The sequence below is a fragment of the Pelophylax lessonae genome (genome assembly GCF_965119305.1).
Source record: "Pelophylax lessonae genome assembly, chromosome: 7".
Lineage (NCBI taxonomy): Eukaryota > Metazoa > Chordata > Amphibia > Anura > Ranidae > Pelophylax > Pelophylax lessonae.
Window position 1 is genome coordinate 287,078,703 of NC_138774.1, and position 18,884 is coordinate 287,097,586.

The 18,884-nt window shown below is 43.0% G+C and overlaps 1 protein-coding gene across 1 annotated transcript in view; it reads left to right on the forward strand.

The window, feature by feature from the left end:
- FRMPD3 (FERM and PDZ domain containing 3) overlaps positions 1 to 18,884 on the forward strand; it is a 156,906-nt gene that overhangs the window by 94,311 nt on the left and 43,711 nt on the right. The window contains exons 4-8 of the mRNA XM_082263952.1: positions 5,950 to 6,052; positions 12,453 to 12,498; positions 14,968 to 15,072; positions 16,904 to 17,020; positions 17,720 to 17,851. Of these exons, the coding sequence (XP_082120078.1) occupies positions 5,950 to 6,052; positions 12,453 to 12,498; positions 14,968 to 15,072; positions 16,904 to 17,020; positions 17,720 to 17,851 (503 nt within the window). The remainder of the gene's footprint in view (positions 1 to 5,949; positions 6,053 to 12,452; positions 12,499 to 14,967; positions 15,073 to 16,903; positions 17,021 to 17,719; positions 17,852 to 18,884) is intronic.

Sequence of the window (18,884 nt, forward strand, 5' to 3'; positions counted from 1 at the left end):
TGGACACACACTATACAACTTTTGTTGTTTGATTTCCTTTAGATTTACCTTCAACTATGTAATTCAAGGGTCTGCCTGACTGCATACAAATAGATTTGACCTCATATTATATGGTTTTGGTAAATCTAAAGGAAAAAAAAATCTAAAGGAAATTTTATAGTGTGTATCCAGCTTAAAGCTCAAACACAAATGCGTGTGTGCGTGTGTATACATACTGACAGTGTTGGTAGAGCAGTGGATGGTGTCATAACAGCACAGATTGGTGTCAGTAGTTTTTACTTTTTAATATTTTTACAATTTGTATTTATTTTTTTATTTATTTTTTTTTATTTTATTTTTTTTCTAATTTTGAAAAAAAATTTTAGCAGAAAAAAAAGAAAAGGGGAGAAGATTTTTTTTAGTTTTTTTATTTGGTGAAATATCAGGAGTCTGAACAGGGGGAATATGTGCCACACGGGATTGATTTGGGTGTGCCCAGACACCCCTGACATACCCTGTGCGCACGACTGTGAGAAAGAACATGGTGTGCCTGGAACAGTCGCAGCATTGTGATTGCTAAAGCTGTGCTGTGACCTTTGTGCTGGATGTTTTATTTATAGCCCGTATATTCCTTTATGGAACAGAGCAAATTTTACGTTTCAGCTATAAGTCTATTGATATAGCAATACATTTTTATTGGAAAAAAACAAGGCTTTCTTTTGCAAAAAATTATTTTATTTTTGTATACAAAGAGATGTAACAAAGCTAAAAAATAAAAAAAAAAAAAAAAATCACTTTAATCTACTTTAATAAGTGTTAGTTTTTTTTTTTAAATGAGTGTTATTGTAGGTAAAAAAATGTAGATTGTATTTTACAACTTGTTCTGCTTATAATAATACTAATTAAACTGGTACAAAGCATTTCAAAGTTGTGTACAATTGAAATAATAGTAATTATTATTATTTTTATTATACAGGGTTTATATAGCGCCAACAGTTTGCGCAGCGCTTTACAATATGAGGGGAGACAATACAGTTACAATACAATTCAATACAGGAGGAATCAGAGGGCCCTGCTCATTAGAGCTTACATTCTAGAATTATTATTATAATTATTATTATTATTATTATTCACATTTACATAGTTCCAACAATTTGCACAGAACATTACAAAATAAAGGGAGACGACAAATATAATGCAACTCAATACAAGAGTAGGAGGAGTAAAAATAGGATTACATTTTAATGGTAAAAAACAGTAAAAGTGAAAAAAGGATTAAATAATAATGGTAGAAAAACAGAAATAATAAACTAAAATTGTGGAAAAAATAAAATAAAGGAAGAGGAGTCAATTTGCGGGGCTGGTTAGAGTAAACCAATGGTTATTTGGGTTGAAATAGGAACAAATTTTAATAAAAATAAAAAAAAATTATATATATATATATATATATATATATATATATATATATATATATATATATATTTATTTATTTATTATACACACACAAAAAAAAAGTTTCTCAACTTTTTTTTTTTCAGTTTCTTCACCCTTTTAAAGTATGCAAAAGCCGGAGGCACCCCAATCTAAATTGTTAAATTGTTATTGTTACTTATCAATGGGAAACCTGAGCCTGGGACGATGCACACAAACAGCTTGAAGAAAATAACTTCAGAAGCCCTCCTTCACATCAGAGTCCTCCCATCACATTAAAGTCTCTCTATCTCATCAGAAACCTACCTATGCAACAGAGGTCCCCCATCACATTAGTGTACCCCCATAACAGAGCCCCCCCCCCATCCCTGAGTCCTCCCATCCCAACGGAAGCCATCCAGATACAGCCCCTCAGTCCCCTAAGTCCATCCATCACAGAGCCCCCCAATCACACAGTCCTCCCATCACAGAGCCCCTTAATCAGACAGTCCTCCCATCACAAAGCCTTCCAATCACACAGTCCTCCAATCACAGAGCCCCCCTAATCACACAGTCCCCGCTCCCCACAGAGCCCCCAATCACACAGTTTCCCCATAACAGAGCCCCCCCCAATCACACAGTCCTCCTATCACATAGCCCCCCCCCACACTACAGAGCCCCCCAATCACCCAGTCCTCCTATGCCATAGCCCCCCCCACTACAGAGCCCCCCAATCACACAGTCCTCTCATCACATAGCCCCCCTATCACACAGTCTTCGCATCACATATCACACAGTTCCCCCATTACAGAGCCCCCCAATCACACAGTTCCCCCATTAACAGAGCCCCCCCACTCACACAGTCCTCCTATCACATAGCCCCCCAATCACACAGTCCTCCTATCACATAGCCCCCATCACAGAGCCCTCCAATCAAACAGTCCTCCCATCACATATCCCCCAATCACACAGTTTCCCCATCGCAAAGCGCCCCAATCACACAGTTCCCCCATTACAGAGCCCCCCAATCACACAGTCCTCCCATCACATAGCCCCCAATCACACATTCCCCCCATCACTGATCCCCCCAGTCTTCTCATCACATAGCCCCCCAAATCACACAGTCCCCTCTTCACATCAGAGCCCCACCTTTTGGCATTGCAGCAGAGGGCAGGGGTTGGACCGAGTCTGGCGGAGGTCGACTCCCATCCTATCCTGCATGCTGCCTGCCCTGGATAAGCATCACGCATTCCCATGGTGCAGGCGGGCCAACCGCCAACACCATAGCAACCATGGTGGTATGGTGGTGTGTGCAGCTACCCCCTAGGTAGGTACTAGAGATTGAGTATAGTTTTGGATCCTGTCTGCTTATCAGAAGGGCTGCAGGTAAATCTAAATTGTTCTCTGCCTACCAGTGAGCAGGATCTGTTAGTGAGGTCTGCTCATTGTGCTCAGGTGCAACTCAGTTTGTCTGAAGTGTTTCACAGTGGCCCAATAGGGAGGCATATTGGACAGTGGGAGGAAACCTTACAAATGACTGCACTGGCATTTAGTACAGCCCTGGTGATTGGTGAGGAATGTGCCTCGGTGCTTGCTGGGATACTGTATAAATACCAGGAGCACATGTGCTCGGGGTCTATAAGCTCTAGAGAGGAGGCCCGGAGGGAGAGGGCGGCTGCCTCCTCCTCTGAAGAAGTGCCATGTGCCCTCAGGTGGTCAACCTGAGGGCCAAAAGTGCTAAAGAGGAACTGAAACCCAGAGGTCCTGTAAAGCTGACTCGAAGGGAGACACTGGAAGGATCTGATTCTGCATACAGTGAGTACAGATCTGTGTCAAGGGGCCAGACCTGAGGGGGGCCCTTCCTGCAGCTAGAAGAGTCAGTGGACGGGTGTCAGTAAAGGGTATGCTACAGAATATCCTGAAGATAATGTAGTTCACCAAGTCTTTTGCTGGAGAGAGAGAGAGAGCAAGGAAACTTAACCGTTTGCATACACGTGGCAGTATGGTCCAAGCAGTGTGACTGCTTTCACAAGCAACCTGGTGAGGCCAAGTGAGAGTTGTCCTTATCAACTGTGTAAAGTTCTAGTTGGAGTATTCCGCTATTCCCTTCTCTCATCCAAGTTCTACAATAAATACCAAAAAACCAACACCCCTGAACTGTTTATTGTGTGATGAGCCATCAGGAGTAAGGATGAATGTGTGAACTGTGGAGGAGGCCCAACAAGTAATTACACAGCAAGCCCTATGGGACAGTGCTACATGTGGTATGGTGGACAGCCCACCCGCACCATGCAATTAATGATATTAATCCAGGGCAAACTGGGTCCCGTGGTTACAACACCCTATGGGGAGTGTGATAGGAGTCACTTAGGGTGCGGGGGCTTGTGGAACCCAGATTATCTTAGAGAGGTTGGGAAACTTCTTGTCCAGCTCCCCCAGGCCCTCCTATGTGTAAGTCACCCTGTGCCTATTAGGGGCAAAGGGTGACCGAGAACCCCAGTCAGGTCTGCACTAACCAGACTTGTTGTACAATCACACCGGACTCAGCATTTTGTGTTCCCCCCGTTATCCTGGGTTCTATATGTGTGGTTTGGGTTAAAAGAAGGAAGGGGCTGTTTCACTTAGGACAGTAATATTTATGAACAATATCCCTCAAGCAATATATATGAAGATAAATTGGTTTGCCCTTTTTAGGCTGCTTGTAGGAGTTTATCTCATAGACCATTGTTAGATAGTTGTGGGGTTTGTTATTGGTAAGTGCCTGTATCCCATTGTTCTATTGTTTCTGTCTGCCTTGGGATCAACCTATTATGGGATGTATATGTGTATGTGGATTAGCTACTAGAGGGGAGGGGGAATTTCTCCAGCATGTTACTGAATGTAGTTTACCCCGCCCTGTGTCATTATGCAAAGTAGGGGAGATTGTCCCCTGAGTGTATATCTCTTTGTGCCTGTTTTTGAATAAACAGTCTTATGCTTCTTACCACTCTACATTGATGTCTCGACAAGTGACTGGGTGGGCTAAGGGATCTTGGATCGTGATGGTCCCAGGCAAGGGAAGCTTATACGGCGGACAGGGCTGCTGTTAGAAATCACAGGGCCCCATACAGCCTACCTGGCAGGGCCCCCCCGAATATATCAAAACAGTATTTTCACAAAAAATACACCAAGGCTCCATTCACACCTGAGCGTTTTCAGCTCCAAAAACACTCAAAAGAAACGTTTCCAAAACGCCCAACAAGTAAAACCCCATTCATTTAAATGGCCCCTGTTCACATCTGAGTGTTTTGCAAAACGCCTGTAGCTGAAAAAAGTACATGAGCTTCTTTTTGGGCTGATTACCAGCGTTTTTGATAGATGTCAATGAAAAACGCCTGAAAAAATCGCGGTAAAATCGCGGTAAAAAAAACGCTACGCTCAAGTGTGAATGCAGCCTAAAATCATTATTAGCGGATACAAACATAACAGAGAACATGTGTGAATTAGCCCTTCTTAAAATGTTTTTTAAAATGTATATATATATTTTTTTTAAATGTTAAAAATGTTTACAATTATTTTATTGTACAATTGTTTAAATTATTTATTACAATGTTTAATTATTATTTTTTTAATATACAGTACATTATTTTTTTACAGGACAAGGAAGCCTGCAACACTGTGGGGGGGGGGGGCACAGTGAAAGGGGGCAGACAAGAAGGGGGGGTCAGAAGCAGGCAGAACAGGATGGGGGATTGGTGTCGGAGAAGCAATTACAGGAATGATGCCCTGTGTCTGTGTCTCTCCCCGCAGAAGCTGAAAGCTGGAAGGAGGGGGAGTAACTGGCTTTCAAAAGCTGCAGAGAGTCGCACAGGGCTTCCTTCTGTAATTGCCCCTCTACTCGACTGCACGGATTCCCTGTGCTGTTTGGGCCCCCATGTGTGCCCGGGCTCCCTACAGGAGGACTGGTGGTGGAGAAGCAATTACAGGAATGATGCCCTGTGTCTGTGTCTCTCTCCACAGCAGTAATTGCTTCTCCACCACCAGTCCTCCTTAGGGAGCCCGGGCACACATGGGGGCCCCAACAGCACAGGGAATCCATGCAGTCGGGTTGAGGGGCAATTACAGAAGAATAATTCCTTCTGTAATTGCCCCTTCGCTCAACTGCATGGATTCCCTGTGCTGTTGGGGCCACCATGTGTGCCCGGGCCCCCTACTGGAGAGGACTGGTGGTCCCCCCCTATCAGCGGCCCTGATGGCGGACATACTCTTCTTGAGTACGGAGTCCATCACAGGTAACCCAAGATGATAAAAACCCGACATGGGTTCTAAACCTCCCTCACTCTATTCAAAGCTTTAAAAAAAAAAAGAGTTTTTGTCTAGACATACACTGCTTCTTTTTTATATAATTGGTGAGCTATTATGGACTTTAGAACTATTCCCCCTCCAGCGCTAAAACTCTATTCTGGATATTTTATTAGCAACATAACTGTCTGTGTTTGTCTCACCTTCTCCGTATGTCTTCCCTGTATAGAATACTAATGAAAACATGGCGTCAGTTCAAATCTTTTTTTTTCATTTCAGGTGGACCCTCAGAGAACAAATTGCTTTCAGGAGATCAGATTTTAGCCATCAATAATGAGGATGTGAGCGGGGCTCCAAGGGAGAGATTCATCGAGCTGGTCAGGTAAGGAAAAAAAAAAGGAAATAGCTCTATTAATGGGTTGGTAGCGGCTTCTCAGTTGTAATTTTATTGCAGAGCTCAGCCTATTGGTATTCTGTTGAAAAGATTTAAGAAGTGATTACTGACCGATAGTGTGGAGATGTTTCCAGGTCAGTTGGAGATCGGTTTGTGCTTTGCTTCTTTTTTTTTTTTCTTTGCAAGTCAGTGGGAGTCTTTACTCTCCAAGGGGAGACCTTGACGCTTATCAGGGTTTCGGGAACAGAACAATCCAATTAAACCAATACAAGTGTACAACCCCCTGTTAAACAACAATTGTTGTAGTCCTGAGCTACCAGCAGGTAATACACTTAGGGGAATATTTATGAAGCTGCAGTACAAATCTGCTTACCGCTTTGCTTTTCTTTGAGACTCCGAAGCAAGTTAAGCCCCATCTATTTTATTGAATGGGAATAAAAGTGTCAGGAGTAGGAGAGCCTGACCTGACATGGCCTGAAGAACCTTTTTAAACAGATACGTATAATCAGATGAAGGCCAACTTCAAACAAGTTCAATAGCTCTTGCGAGGTGGCTCTATACGCGGCTATGGGCACTCACCTGTAGCTCAAACCTCAGACGAAGCAAGTTAAGCCCTATCTATTTTATTGAATGGGAAAAAAAGTGTCAGGAGTAGGAGAGCCTGACCTGACTTGGCCTGAAGAACCTTTTTAAACAGATACATATAATCAGATGAAGGCCAACTTCAAACAAGTTCAATAGCTGTTGTGAAGTGGCTCTATACGCAGCAATGGGCACTCACCTTTAGCTCAATCCTCAGACGAAGCAAGTTAAGCCCTATCTATTTTATTGAATGGGAAAAAAAGTGTCAGGAGTAGAAGAGCCTGACATGACATGGCCTGAAGAACCTTTTTAAACAGGTACGTATAATCAGATGAAGGCCAACTTCAAACAAGTTCAATAGCTCTTGCGAGGTGGCTCTATACGCGGCAATGGGCACTCACCTGTAGCTCACACCTCAGACGAAGCATGTTAAGCCCTATCTATTTTATTGAATGGGAAAAAAAGTGTCAGGAGTAGAAGAGCCTGACCTGACATGGCCTGAAGAACTTTTTTAAACAGGTACGTATAATCAGATGAAGGCCAACTTCAAACAAGTTCAATAGCTCTTGCGAGGTGGCTCTATACGCGGCTATGGGCACTCACCTGTAGCTCAAACCTCAGACGAAGCAAGTTAAGCCCTATCTATTTTATTGAATGGGAAAAAAAAAGTGTCAGGAGTAGGAGAGCCTGACCGGACTTGGCCTGAAGAACCTTTTTAAACAGATACGTATAATCAGATGAAGGCCAACTTCAAACAAGTTCAATAGCTGTTGTGAGGTGGCTCTATACGTGGCAATGGGCACTCACCTTTAGCTCAATCCTCAGACGAAGCAAGTTAAGCCCTATCTATTTTATTGAATGGGGAAAAAAACTGTCAGGAGTAGAAGAGCCTGACATGACATGGCCTGAAGAACCTTTTTAAAAAGGTACGTATAATCAGATGAAGGCCAACTTCAAACAAGTTCAATAGCTGTTGTGAGGTGGCTCTTACACGGCAGTGGGCACTCACCTGTAGATCAAACCTCAGACGAAGCAAGTTAAGCCCTATCTATTTTATTGAATGGGAAAAAAACTGTCAGGAGTAGAAGAGCCTGACATGACATGGCCTGAAGAACCTTTTTAAACAGGTACGTATAATCAGATGAAGGCCAACTTCAAACAAGTTCAATAGCTCTTGCGAGGTGGCTCTTACACGGCAATGGGCACTCACCTGTAGCTCAAACTTCAGATGAAGCAAGTCAAGCCCTATCTATTTTATTGAATGGGAAAAAAAGTGTCAGGAGTAGAAGAGCCTGACCTGACATGGTCTGCAGAACCTTTTTAAACAGATACGTATAATCAGATGAAGGCCAACTTCAAACAAGTTCAATAGCTCTTGCGAGGAGGCTATTATGTGGCAATGGGCACTCACCTTTAGCTCAAACCTCAGACGAAGCAAGTTAAACCCTATCTATTTTATTGAATGGGAAAAAAAAGTGTCAGGAGTAGAAGAGCCTGACCTGACATGGTCTGAAGAACCTTTTTAAACAGATACGTATAATCAGATGAAGGCCAACTTCAAACAAGTTCAATAGCTTTTGTGAGATGGCTCTATACACGGCAATGGGCGCTCACCTGTAGCTCAAACCTCAGACGAAGCAAGTTAAGCCCTATCTATTTTATTGAATGGGAAAAAAAGTGTCAGGAGTAGAAGAGCCTGATCTGACATGGTCTGAAGAACATTTTTAAACAGATACGTATAATCAGATGAAGGTCAACTTCAAACAAGTTCAATAGCTGTTGTGAGGTGGCTCTATATGCGGCAATGGTCACTCACCCTTAGCTCAAACCTCAGATGAAGCAAGTTAAGCCCTATCTATTTTATTGAATGGGGAAAAAAACTGTCAGGAGTAGAAGAGCCTGACATGACATGGCCTGAAGAACCTTTTTAAACAGGTACATATAATCAGATGAAGGCCAACTTCAAACAAGTTCAATCGCTCTTGCGAGGTGGCTCTTACACGGCAATGGGCACTCACCTGTAGCTCAAACCTCAGATGAAGCAAGTCAAGCCCTATCTATTTTATTGAATGGGAAAAAAAAGTGTCAGGAGTAGAAGAGCCTGACCTGACATGGTCTGCAGAACCTTTTTAAACAGATACGTATAATCAGATGAAGGCCAACTTCAAACAAGTTCAATAGCTCTTGCGAGGAGGCTATTACGTGGCAATGGGCACTCACCTTTAGCTCAAACCTCAGACGAAGCAAGTTAAGCCCTATCTATTTTATTGAATGGGAAAAAAACTGTCAGGAGTAGAAGAGCCTGATATGACATGGCCTGAAGAACCTTTTTAAACAGGTACGTATAATCAGATGAAGGCCAACTTCAAACAAGTTCAATAGCTCTTGAAAGGCGGCTATTACGTGGCAATGGGCACTCAACAGTAGCTCAAACCACAGTAATACTGACAGGAGCGTCATTATTTTCCAGCAGCAAAGACTAAGAGCCTTTATAGTGAAGAGTGGATATCTGCTAGACCAGCTTTTCTCAGCTTTTTTACCCCAGAGGTAAACCCTCTGTCTCAGGGAACCCTTACTAAAACCCACTGATAGGAAATCAATGGCAAACATGACCCTTACAGAGGTGGTTAAAATGCCAGCTAAAAAGATAATTGGTGTCACGCTACTGGCTCTGCCAAGTGCCATTGGTCCTGCATCTATCAAGGCACCATCAAACGGGAAGTCAATCAGCCACAGCTCAGGGAACCCTTGACATTCTCTGGAGGAACTCATTTGAGAATGGCTGCTCTAGACACGGCAGTCTTTACTTGGTGCCTGCATTTTATGACCCATGCATACAATAAAGGCTGTGGGATCCTACTGAGAGTTGTGTGCATAATGTTGAGGACACAATCTGTGATTGGATGAGAGGTTGGTCACTTTAAAAGGTCATGTGACCATATAAATACAGAAAGGATCACCAGGCCAAAGATGGATAAAAGAGTCCAAAACTATGTTAATTTGTTGGTAAATAAGACATATAAAAACAACCAACATTTTTTTAGTTTAAATTGGAGACATCCTGTAAGAAAAGTATTCCACTGCATAGCTTTGTGTCATCTGCAAAGACTAAAATTCCAGACCCTATATCATTTATAAAGATATTAAAAATTAAGGATCCCAACACTGAACCTTGGGGTACACTACTGATAACCTTAGACCATTCGGGGTAAGAAACATTAACCAATACTCTATGATTTCTATCTTGTAGCCAATTTTCTATCCATTTACAAACTGATCTTTCCAAGCCTGTAGACTTTACCTTACACATTAGACGTGTGTGGGCAACTGTGTCAAATGCTTTTGCAAAATCCAAGTATACCACGTCCACAGCCACCCCTCTAACTAAAAATGGATGAAAGAGTCAAAGACAATTTTTATTGTTGGTAAATAGGTCCTATAAAAACAGTCAATGCGTTTTGAGGGCAACATAACTCCCCCTTCATCAGGGCTCAACACAGGGGCCTTGATAAAGGGGAAGTGGTGTTGCCTCTGAAACTTTTTGGCTGTTTTTATGCCAAAAATTAGTCTTGGACTTTTTCTTCCGTCTTTGGCCTGGTGATCCTTTCTGTATTTCTATGCTCAACTGTCAAAGTCATGTGACCAACCTCTCTTTCAATCACAGATTACGTCTTCTGCAGCATTATGCACATAACTTTCAGTAGGATCCCACAGCCTTTATTGTATGCATGAGTCCTAAAGCGCAGGCGAGTAAAGACTGCCGTGTCTAGAGCAGCTATTCTCAACTGAGTTCCTCCGGAGATTGTTAAGGGTTTCCTGAGCTGTGGCCGATTGACCTCCCATTTGATGGTGCCTGCATAGATGCAGGACCAATGCCACTTGGCAGAGCCACCAATTATCTTTTTAGCTGGCTGTAAGGTTGGCATTTTAACCACCTCTGTAAGGGTGATGTTTGCCATTGATCCCAAATGAATTGGTTTTAGCAAGGGTTTCCTGAGACTTGAAAATTATTTTAGAGGTTTCTCTGAGGTAAAAAAAAAAGTGAGAAAAGGTGGTCTAGTGCAGTGGTCCTCAACACCCCCGTCCTCAGGGCCCACTAACAGGCCAGATTTTAAGTATTACCTTGGGGAGATGCAGACTAGAGCACTGCAATCACTGAGCAGCAAATTACTGTATATCACCTGGGATGTATTTCAGTTATCTTGCAAACCTGGCCTGTTAGTGGGCCCTGAGGACCACGGTTGAGGACCACTGGTCTAGTGGATATCCATCCACTCTTCATTTTAAAGGGCCCTGAGTCTTTTCTGCTTGAAAATCCTTGCATTGGGCCCTGTTATAAACAATTGCAAGGTGGGAAAATGACCAGTTTTCCACAAGTTTGATTTTAATGGGGTTGACCAATAAGAAGGCCTAAAACATCGGCCAGATGCCTGCAAAAAATCAGCATGGCTGTCTTTTTGTGTTTTGATTACAATTAGTAAACTAGAATGAACCGGTAGGTGTTTTTCCTTTATTAAAGAACACATTTTTCCAAAAACATCAACATTTTTGTGGCTCGGGGAAAATCAAATGTTTTCTGATGTAATTTGGGAAGGGTAAACGTCTACAATGGAGGCCCAGATAGCAGTAACAACCCAATAGGTGTTCCTAATCCTTCCATACTCCGTCTCCATTTTTGGTTTTATATACATTATATTACCAAAAGTATTGGGACGCCTGCCTTTACATGCACATGAACTTTAATGGCATCCCAGTCTTAGTCCGTAGGGTTCAATATTGAGCTGACAATATTAAACCTTGCTTTGTGCACTGGTGCGCAGTCATGTTTGAACAGGAAGGGGCCACCCCCAAACTGTTCCCACAAAGTTGGGAGTAGAGATGGGCCCTGGTGTGTTTGACTTCCCACGTGCCCGATCCCACCAGGAAGCCGACACTGCACTCCGCTACTCACAGGCAGTGAGACATTTCCTGATCCACAGCTGCACAGATCAGGAAACTTCTCAGTGCCTGTGATTAGCGGAGTGCAGTGTTGGCTTCCTGGCGGGATCGGGCACGTGGGAACTTAAATACGACCGAGCTCATCTCTAGTTGGGAGCATGAAATTGTCCAAAATGTCTTGGTATGCTGACGCCTCAAGAGTTCCCTTCACTGGGACTAACGGGCCAAGCCCAACCCCTGAAAAACAACCCCACAGCATAATCCCCCCTCCACCAAATGATTTGGACCAGTGCACAAAGCAAGGTCCATAAAGACATGGATGAGCGAGATTGGGATGGAGGAACTTGACTGGCCTGACCTCAACCTGATAGAACACCTTTGGGATGAATTATAGCAGAGACTGCCAGCCAGGCTTTCTTGTCTACATCAGTCCCTGATCTCACAAATGCTCTTCTTGTAGAATGGTCAAACATTTCCATAGACACACTCCTAAACCTTGTGGACAGCCTTCCCAAAAGAGTTAAAGCTTTTATAGCTGTAAAGGGTGGGCCAACTCAATATTGAACCCTATGGACCAAGACTGGGATGCCATTGAAGTCTATATGCGTGTAAAAGCAGGCGTCCCAATACTTTTGTTAATATAATGTATCTTTAATTTGCATAAATAATAATTGACATGTAAAACAATATTTTAGTTGTTTGCTCAACCACAGATTTGATTTCAGCCCTTCCAATAAGCAGTTTTGCTCAGTTCTCCTTCATTTTAGAGTTTGTAGTTTGGCATTGATGTGCTTTCATACTGTAATCTTTGGATAGCCCTTTTAAAACCAGAAAATGGTGCATACATTATTTTCTTTGGTTCCTGTAGGAATGCAAAGGAGTCCATCACTTTGACAGTTCTACAACCTCATCAAGTAAGTGACTGGGTTTTGTTATACTGCAAATCATTTCCTTAATCATTCCTTTATCATAATGTTGGATTGCTGTAGATAGTTGGAAGGCCCTTGAAAGATCATGACAAATCAAAAAGTGGGATAATTGGATGGAACATGCTGACTGTATTTAGGCCAACTCTGGGCAGCATAAAAAAATTACCCCTGCAGTGAGAACCCCCCCATCAGTGGCATAACAATAGCCATAGCAGCCCAAATGGATATATTCAGGGAAAAGGGAAATGCGGATCTGGCACCTCTAGGACTGACTGTATGTGATGGCAAGGGGTGCTGGGTTATGCTGCAGGGTCTTTTGATGCTCGCTGCTGGGGGATCTATTTTTGCTGAGGTCTATTGTTGCTGGTGGCGATGGGTTTTATGTTGCTGGGGGGTCAGTTGTTGCTGGGAGAGATCTACTGTTGTCTAAAAGGGCAATACTAGGAGGTAGGGAGTAGATGGAACAAAGGAATGGTGCTTGGAGGTAGGTAGGGGTGGAGAAAAGGGATGCCTCAGAAAGGGGGAGTTCCTGCACTTATTCTCTGAGCAAAAAAGTGCCGGGCGTATTACTACCATGATTATACAGGACAGCACCCCACTGTCAGTAGCTTTTAAGGACACCGGCATGTGCAGACTAGTGATGTCACCAGCCTGAATTTTCCTATATGGCCAGAGATCCTCAGCCATGTAAACAAAGAAGCATAAAAAAAGCAAAATATAGGTTCCCCCCATAAGCTGATTCCTTCAGGTCTGTTAATAATTCTAAGGGGACCCCCACATAAAAAAAATAAATGGCATGAAACCCATTGTCCAATGATGCAGATCTACATCAATCATGATGCCCAACACCACCGCAAGAAAAAAAAAATGCCGACCACTGACACACGTCTGGTCCTGTCGCTTCACTCCTGCCGAATGGCAGTTCTGGCAAATGTCAGTTGATATAACAAAGGTTCAGGGTCTCCCGGCTGATGTCATTGACCATATATGGACATGACATGGATCTGCATCACTGGAGAACATAATTGATGAGGTATGTACATCATGGGACTTTTTTTCTTGTCAAAAATTGTGTCTTTGTATTTACTTACACATTTTTTGTGACTTAGTAGGGGTACTAGGTACCCCTTATGCATATACATGGGGGGATTACAAGTATCTTGGTGCCCCCTTATTGTCACAGGAAGCTTCCATATTCCGATAAGCCTCCTTGCCTGCAGACCCCCACAACCACTGGGGTTGTGGTCATAAACACAGGTAAACCCCCCCCCCCCCACTATTGCGGGCATGTGGCTTGGTATGATTCAGGAGGGGAGGCACATGCTCCCCCCCACCCCTTTCATGGCCTGCCAGGCTATATGCTTAGATAGATTTTTTTGCGTAGGGCCCCCTTAAAATTCATACCAAACTCTCCCTTTTTTGTGTGGGGGTCCACCATTAACATTTATACCATCTAGGAAAAGGGTCTGGCATAGGTGAATGGAATCCCTGGCTGCTCTGTCATTGATGCTGTAGTGGGTTGTATACATTGTACATATATACCACTTCACCGACAAGATTAGGACACGCCCAGCCATGTTATTTAATGCAATTTTGCATTTTTAAAGTTTCGCTTCAAACTTTAATATAATCGCGGCTCCCTACAAAACTGAATTTTTTAAAAATTGTTTTATTTTCTTTGGTACATGGCCCCCAGGCCAGTGGCCATCCACATATGCCTTTTATTTGATGATCTCTTGCCTATTAGCCTATAAAACGGCCATTACTAGTTTTTAACTTTTGGCTACCATTGGCTTCAAAAGGGTTTGGATTCAGCATTGTAATGTTTGCCAAACCTGCCCTGAACTAAACCCAGGGAAGTCTGTCTCATCACTATTAATCACCTTCCTTTTGCATTCTTCCTGCTTTCAGCCATTGAAAGTCAAGGGAAGATGTTATGTGTAAGCTAAAGACTTTCTGTGCCTTCATTTACCATCACTGGGTGTCTAAGCTGCCGCTGGGTGCCTAAGGGAATTGAGTCACATGATCAGGTTGGGGCAGGAAAAGATGAAAGGGGGGCAGCTACAGCGAGATCTGCTCCTGGCTCTACATAGGTCGGCTGCCTCTTGTCTTCTGAAGAACCTGGCTGCCAAACTCATGGCCCAGCAATCCAGATAACACTGGTGGTTTCCCAATTTAATCAGAGGGGTTACCCTGCCAGTGTGATAGCCAATACTATGGAGCAACAGGACTGCTGACATTGGCTCCTAATGAGGAGAAGGTAAAGTAATGTCATATTGACATTGGAGCCCCTCTGGGAGAGCCACTGCCGGTTCCATTGAAAAGGTTTTGATTGTAAGAATCCTTTTAGTTTATATATTTAGCAAATCAAAAAAAATTTTGGTTTTGCAGAAATAAAATTGTTTGTGGTTTTTTTTTTCAATAAATTCCAACATTTGGTTTGTGTTCTTGTAGTCTCCAAAATCGGCATTCATTAGCGCAGCCAAGAAGGAGAAGCTTCGCTCCAACCCGACTAGGGTCCGATTTTCTGAATTGGTCTCTGTTGGCGATACAGACGCAGTAAGTAATGAGAGTAAAACTTATTTTTTTAGTTTTGGATAGAGTGGAGAGGGGTTACAATACCTGTCAAGTTTTTATTGCTGTCCATACCCTCGTTAGGGAGATTCGCCTTCTCTATTTGTCCTGCAAAAGGAAACAATGGCACCAGGTCATAACAGGAAGTAATAAAATCAATGTTTTATTGCTGAACACTTACATAAAAGCAGGCAGAGATCAATGCGATGGCAGGCAATGACAAAGGCATGGAATCCCCAAAAGTTGGCCCGCCCTCTCCACTGTTCGCGTCTTGTCCGTCGCTGGCATCCTTTGAGGAACCGGCAGTGGTAGGTGGCGTCACCACCAGCTTTTCGCACCACATCGCTGATGCCTTGGGGGAGGTGCGGACGGACACTTCCTCCTGTGTCACACCGTTCTCCGCTTCTGGTCCTCGGCAGTACAGTCAGTGCTGGCATCTCGGGTCCCGCGTCACCCTCCAGTCCACACACTTTTGGGGATTCCATGCCTTTGACATTGCCTGCCATCGCATTGATCTCTACCTGCTTTTATGTAAGTGTTCAGCAATAAAACATTGATTTTATTACTTCCTGTTATGACCTGGCGCCCTTGTTTCTTTTTGCATATATGTCTGGAGGGTTCCCTAACCTCGCATAGGAGCTGTCGGTCACCCAGCAGTAGTATATAATGAGTTTGGAAATTGTAGAGAAATGCTTAAATAATGCATTACAAATTACAATTGAACTACACCCATTTGATTATAGATGACTAAAATGAGTTTTAGTCGACTAAAATGTTGGGCGTTTTAGTCGACTAAAATATACTGGAGTTTTAGTCGACTAAATACGACTAAAACTAAAACTAAAACTAAAACACTTGCAGAAGACTAAAATGGGACTAAAACTAAAATGCCATTTTAGTCCTAAGACTAAGACTAAAACTAAATTGAAATTTGCTGCCAAAATTAACACTGGTCGCGGCGCGCAGCTCGCACCGCGACCTCGGAGCGGCCGGCACGGACTTCATAACATTGAAGTCAATGCAGGTCGCTCCAGGTCGCCCCAAAGAAGCTCCGGACCCTTTTTCTAAGTCGGAGCGACTTGTGTCGCTCCTATTAGAACGGGTCCACAGCTTCTCTATGGCAGGCGACCTACGGCGACCTGTCAGGCGACCAGGTCGCCTGACAGGTCGCCCCAGTGTGAACGGGGTCTTACTCTATCCAAGATGAAAAAAGTGTTAGTTCTGCTTTAAAACAAAGCACACAGAACCTTGTCTATATATTGTAAACTTGCTAGCTCCATCAATCCACCATGTAATGGAGATGAACAAGGGCAGACATGTTTGAAGTCAATCCTGTGTGACAACTATGGCTGCCTTCAAAGAAACAACCACAAAATTGTTGTAACCCATGTGGAATTTACCATTAAGGTCGTATCCTACAATATTGAGCTTCATAATTAATAACACATGGGTTTCAGATTAATGAAATGAGCTGATGCAGAATTAATGGATTATTTTATTTTGAAGGCCAAGCAATGCAGAAGCTGCTTACTTTCAGACTCTCACATTCTCTAACTGAGACTATGTAGGGCCCTACAAAGCAGAAAATAAGGGAAGCCATTTTTCTGACTCTTCAAATTGTGTGGTTAGATTTGAGGTTGAGATACTAACTCATCAATACTGTTACATTACAGTTAAAAACAATACAAAAAGACTATCAAGACAACAGAAACTCTTTGTAATAAATTGGGGATTCATTGTTCTTTGGTTGTACAGGTAAGCCTATTGCTTCTGCTATGCTTACCGTTTGAAGACTCTTCTTTTTGTTTTATACTAGGACATGTTGAAGATGAAAGACTCCCCACCCCTTCTCCTCATTCCGAATGTCCTCAAAGTATTTTTGGAGAATGGACAAATTAAATCCTTTACTTTTGATGGGAGAACAACAGTCAAGGCAAGATAGTTCCGTCCAACCAAAATGCAGTATGCTAGCAATCACACCAAACGTATCTCTTTCAAATCTCTAGCTAAAAAAAATAGTATTTCGTTTGGAGGTGTCCATAACTAGAAGGTGACACCTGAGCCACTTGACATTTCATTTTTGAAGCAGCAGATAACACTGGACTGTCTGTGGGGTAATAATGAGCTCTCAAAGAACTATTTGGAAAAATCTTCTAAAAGCAGAACTTCACCCAAAAAAAAAAAAATAGATTTTTAATTTTTTTTTTATTGGGAATCTTATATAGCAGAAAGTAAAAAAATATATATTATTTTTCAGAATTGTTGCTTTTTTTTTGTTTATAGCGCAAAAAAGAAAAACCGCAGAGGTGATAAAATACCACCAAAAGAAAGCTCTATATGTGGGGCAAAAAAAGGACAATTTTATTTAGGTACAGCGTCGCACGGCTGCAAAATTGTCCATTAATGTAACGTAGTGCCCTATCTCAAATAATGGCCTGGTCATTAAGGGGGAGAAATGGTTAATTGAAAATAAAAGATAATCATTTGCTAACTGTCTCCTCATTCATCTTATTGGCATTCGTGTTCTTCTTCACCTCTAGTTTTCTTGTTTTGTCACAAATTAACAATATTGCTTACATGAAACAATTTTTACTGTGCGTACGTGTTTAATTTTTTTATTTCTCATATACAGGATGTCATGGTTACCCTTCAGGACCGTATCTCCCTTCGCCATCGTGATCATTTCTCCCTCGTCCTACAATATTCTGCAACAGATCAGGGCCAGAAATTTCTACTGCTGCAAGACAAGCAACCGCTGGCTCATGTAAGTGCTGGGAAAGAGGGCAAAAAAGGAATAAAGATGGAGAACAGACAAAAAAAAAATGACGTATGCACTAAAGAAGAGCAAAGTGCAATAACTTTATTCTTCACACAGTTCTAAATAAATGGCGCTGGGGTGCATTATACGTTTCTGCATAGCAATGGTTGGGTCTGTAGCAGCGGTCTCCATCAGAGCGTCCCCATACATCAGGTGCCCCCATCACAGTGTCCCCATACATCAGGTGCCCCCATCACAGTGTCCCCATACATCAGGGGTCTCCATCAGAGCGTCCCCATACATCAGGTGCCCCCATTACAGCACTCCCATACATCAGGTGCCCCCATCACAGCACTCTCATACATCAGCTGCCCCCATCAGAGTGTTCCCATACATCAGGTTCCCCCATCACAGCATCCCTATACATAAGGTGCCCCCATCACAGTGTCCCCATACATTAGGTGTCCCCATCACAGCATTCCCATACATTAGGTGTCCTCATCACAGTGCCCCCTTCCCCCTTGTACTCACAGATAACAAATGCTGGTCTCATCTGCAATGAAAGCAGGTTCTCCTTCCTCTACCGCACTGAGACTGAGGTGAGTTCTCAGTCTCAGTGCCAGCTGTCTTCCGCCCACTGCAGGAGGGGGAGAAAGTTGGTTCTTCTCTCCAGCAGAAGCCAGCCGCTGCTCCTTTTGGCAGGAGTGACATAGCAGTTACTCCTTTTAAAGAGGAGCAGCATGTGCGGCCAAATCGCCAGTGTACCCCAACCAACACAACTCTCAGGCCCCCCCTCCCCTCCTTTGTCCTGGCTCTGATCACGGGGCCCCCATGCACCTGGGGCCCCTGAGAAGTTCCAAAATGTGCCCTTGCATTAGGTCGGTCCTGGTTTAAAGGGGGCCCTGAAGTCTAAATAATGGCTTTGGGCTTGTGTATTTGCACAATTTGACATTGCTCTATAGGTTATCTTAATAAAGTGGCACTCCATCCAAAACTTTTTTTCCGGATAGAGTAAAGAAGGGGTAGAAACTCTTAAAGA